At 41.8% G+C, this 4,275-nt stretch overlaps 1 protein-coding gene across 1 annotated transcript in view; it reads right to left on the bottom strand.

Moving 5' to 3' along the window:
- fkbp1ab (FKBP prolyl isomerase 1Ab) overlaps positions 1-2,861 on the bottom strand; it is an 8,194-nt gene extending 5,333 nt beyond the window's left edge. Inside the window, exons 1-2 of the mRNA XM_034876305.1 lie at positions 2,670-2,861; positions 2,477-2,524 (exon numbers count right to left, since the gene is read on the bottom strand). Of these exons, the coding sequence (XP_034732196.1) occupies positions 2,477-2,524; positions 2,670-2,706 (85 nt within the window). The 5' untranslated portion in view covers positions 2,707-2,861. The remainder of the gene's footprint in view (positions 1-2,476; positions 2,525-2,669) is intronic.
- Positions 2,862-4,275: the final 1,414 nt, after the last annotated feature.

Below are 4,275 nucleotides of genomic sequence, written 5' to 3'. Positions count from 1 at the left end.
GTGTGTGTGTGTGTGTGTGTGTGTGTGTGTGTGTGTGTGTGTGTGTGTGTGAGTTATGTGGGAGAAGGTGCAACTTTGTACCTGTAATCTGGGCAGTGAAGTGAGTGGGTGTCCTGTCCTCTTATGGACATCGAGACAGCACCTTAATAGAATTATCTATAAGATCTAAAAGGTCCTATCTGAGTATCAAAGCCAATAGAGTGCATTTTCACATTTCACCAAACAACACAGTGTTGACGTCTTCAAACACTGACTATTTCCTGCAGGCAGAGCTTTTACAAAAACCCATCAAATGATCTTTACTTGGACGTCTACATTTAAAAAGGCTTGTGTATATCCTGTTTCATGTCGCGTTTCAAAGCTGCTTGATACTGACAGGAAGGGAGACGCGCCCAGGGAGGAAATCCTGTTGTTTGTGTGATCGGGAAAAAAATCTTCACTGCGAGGCCTAAATCAGGTCTTGTTACATAATTTTGAAGCAAAGAGGCTTGTATTACAGAGAGAGTTATGTCTGTCCTACCAGGCAAGAGGACTGGGACCAGCTTTGCTAAACTAAGAATAAGTGCAGGAAAATGTTTAGTCTAGCCCAGTTTAAAGAAAAATCCATCTCAATTCTCATTTTGTTGTTGTTTTCTTGTTTTGTTTCATTGAGCTGTCCGACTGTTAAAATCCCTCTGTCTGTCTGTGTGTCTGTCTGTCTGTGTGTCTGTCTGTGTCTGTCTTTGTGTGTGTGTGTGTCTGTCTGTGTGTCTGTACTGTACCGGGGCATCCTGACTGGATGCCCCAGTACAGTGGTTCTCAAAGTTTGGTGCAGGGACCCCCAGGGGTCCTTGAAGGGATTCCAGGGGGTCCCCAACAAAAAGGGGAATCTTCTTTTTTACTATAATTTCATTAATAAGTAACACAATGACAGACTGCATGACTATTTTTCTCATTCACTTTCTGCAATAAAACATCTAAAAGTAAAAATTCTATCAGGTTGGGGACCCTGGGACAAAGTCTTCAGTTCAGATAGGGGTCCGTGGTCTAATTTGAGTCAGTTTAGGGGTTTCTAATTCTCAAGAAAAAATGGGTAGAACTCACTGGTTCCTGCTTCTCTAGTGTGAAAATGTTCTCTAGGCTTTGATAATAGTAATTTGAATATATTTGTATCTTTATTTACAGTCTATAGTTTTGGACTGCTTATCAAAACAAGACATTTTAATAGGGCTGCTAAATCAATTGAATTTTGATCGGGTTTTGCTATTCAACTCGTATTTTATCTTTGGTTCTAAATGGAGAAAAAAAAATGGTAAAACGGGAAAGGTATTAAGGGAAATTTCACAGTTTAAGGTGTTTTCACTGTTGAGCAAAATAATTGTGGTTATGATTTTTTTTCTTTCATAATCGAGCAGCCCTATATTTTAAGACGTGAACTTGGGCTAAAAACATTCTATAGATCAAATTTTAAATTTTCATTGATCAAAAATAAAAATAATCATTATTTAGTCCTAGATATAATACTATATATTGGTCCTATAGCTGTATCATAGTTATCATTATCATTATCATTATTACTACTGATATTATGAGCCCTTACAGGAAGGGATGAGTGATGCCATAGTCCTTGGAATAATTCGGAAAATAGGCTATTTTTGAATAAAAATAGGATAGGATAATAATAATAATAATAATAGGAATAATAGCTGGTTATTGCAGTGCCCAGACGGTTGTAATCCGCTCAACACCCCCCCCCCCCCCCCCCGAAACTCCAACAAAGACCGAAAGACGCTGGAAATCAGACGGGATTTAAAAGCCCGGCTGTCTAGTCTGTGTCTGGGCCGCGGAGTGAACCCTGCGGCGGAATCCGTCTGCGTCTCCTTTTTTTTTTTTGGGGGGGGGGGGGGGGGGGGGTAATTCTCCAGACAAGACACATTACCACATCACCCACTGATCTTGATGAGATTGTAATGGACCGCTCTGTCCAAACTAGAGCGCGCATTATTTTACGCAGCGATGAATCCGGTGCGCTGTCCCCGGGACACACAGCCACTACTCCTGCTATTCAGCACTATCACATCCGACTTATCTGGAGCCCAAAATGTGCTCCCAGGGAGTGAAAATGGGATGAAGGGGTTAAATTTCTCATGCAGCCCACTCGGTGACTGACAGTCATGCCTCTTTGCCCTACTGATAAATCGGTGCCTGGAAGGTTTGAGGGTAGCCTACCATGTCTGCTGTGTACAGTTTGAAATGCTCCACAGCATTTCAAAAAGTGCTCTCAGTCGCTATAACAACGCTCCTGTGGGGATTTACAGTGTTTTCTGTGATATAACATGATTACCTTGCTTTATATTTTTCATACGGGTGTAGTAGACAGTTGCCCACAGCCGTATTTCCAGTTGTACGGACGGCCTACAAATAACCCAGTGGAGCAGCGACATGTGCAGAATGTGGCCATGCATGCAGTGTAATAAGTTTCTTATTTAAAACTCACCAACATAATGCACCACACACGTCTGTCCTTTTTTGGGGAAAGTCCTTCCTGTGGAGAGACCAAAGAGGCGCTTAATATCACGGGAACAGGCGGTGTTTCTGCGGCTGTATCAGATACGTGCAAACAGAGAAGTGCAAAACATGCACTTTGTAATTTCACACAAACACGTTTCCTCTTCGTGCACTCGCATTACCATCGCCCGGGGTTATAGTCTCGATTTCCACTCCCATTTTAGCGGTGTGTTGTGGAGATGTCCCTGCGCGCGGCTACGCTCTTCTCCCCGCAGTCTGTCTGTCTGCTCCTCCAGCGGATATTCTCAGCTGTCTGTCTCTCTCAGGCTCTCTACAGGGAGGCCAGTGTCAATAACGTGTATTACACAACACTTCCGCCCCCAACCTCCAAAATAAAACCCGTAAAGAGGGATTTTAGACTGTAACACGGGCCCCCTGGCGACCACAGTGCATATACCCACAATAACATTAATACTTTTCTAAAACACCATCAAATACTGATTGGGATAAGACCATCTATATGTTGAAAACTTGGAACCATAATTTCAACATGTATCATACAGAGATTAGTTTGGATAACCTAAAATAATATTATGTATGGATCTGTTCTATTTGAGTGTCTAGTAGCAATCCATGACAGTGTACCAGTGAGAACAATACCAGGACCCTAGACCTGAAGCCGCTAAATGGAAGTCAGCCATCATTGATATCTTTTTTTATTTAACCCTGTGTGTTTTCTGCAGCAGGGTGGCCCAACGGTTAGCACAGTGGCCTCGCAGGAAGAAGGTTCTGGGTTCGAATTTGTGTGCAGTTTGTATATTCACGTGGGTTTCCTCTGGGTGCACCGGTTACCCCCACCATGTTCTAGGTTCTCCAGTCAGTGCCCTTGATAATGGAATAGATCTGGAGTTGGTCACTGGGTGCTCCCTTGAGGAATGGATTAAATGCAGAGAATGAATATTGCTAGATGTCCTTCTACCATTTTTAATGTGGCATGGAAAAGAGCCTTATAGGGTAAAGGGAGCTAAAGATCATTAGTATGAGTGTAACTTTACTCACGGTTGTCTCCATACACAAAACCTCCTCCCATTTAGATATTTTTTTTTTTCTGAACTACACTAGGCTATATCTGTAACAGCACATCTCAGTGAGGCTATGAAGACAAACCAGAGCTGTACAAAGCACAAAATAATCAGTAGATGATCATCCTTCTCCAAAATCTAGCAAAAGAAGGCATTTCTTAGCCTAAAATCATACAAAAAAAGCACAGTTTCTCAGCTTAATTCAAACTCTAGGCATGACATGGGGAACACTTGGAGCACTGAAAGAATTACGTGGGAGGAAAAATGCTTTTATTTTGAAGGAACATTAAGTATGGTGTTTGTCTTGTATCTGATTAACTTAACCTCTAGTAAGGTGTGTTTGTGTGTGTGTGTGTGTCACTTTGAAACTTGAGGTTTGTCAATTCAACTGAAGAAAAAAAAATGTAGTCACATTTTACAATCATATTCATAGCCCACTTAATTTTTTAAATCATAAACAGATGCCAGTGTACTGACTGCAGTGTAAACCTAATGAAGTCGTAGTGAGAGATCATTTAGGAGCAGCTCTGAGACAAAGCATCCTACTGTCCCAGCAGACACTCATGCTCATGTCTCCACAGCAAAATTTGCTTCCATAGCAACGTCCACATCTGTCTTTCTGTAGAAACCGATATACCGCAATACAAGTGCTTCTAATATCCACAGGAACCACTTTGAGCGAGAAACTAAAAACTGCATCATGAGC

This window comes from Etheostoma cragini, chromosome 7 (assembly GCF_013103735.1).
Source record: "Etheostoma cragini isolate CJK2018 chromosome 7, CSU_Ecrag_1.0, whole genome shotgun sequence".
Lineage (NCBI taxonomy): Eukaryota > Metazoa > Chordata > Actinopteri > Perciformes > Percidae > Etheostoma > Etheostoma cragini.
This window is presented reverse-complemented; position numbering and strand designations above follow the sequence as displayed.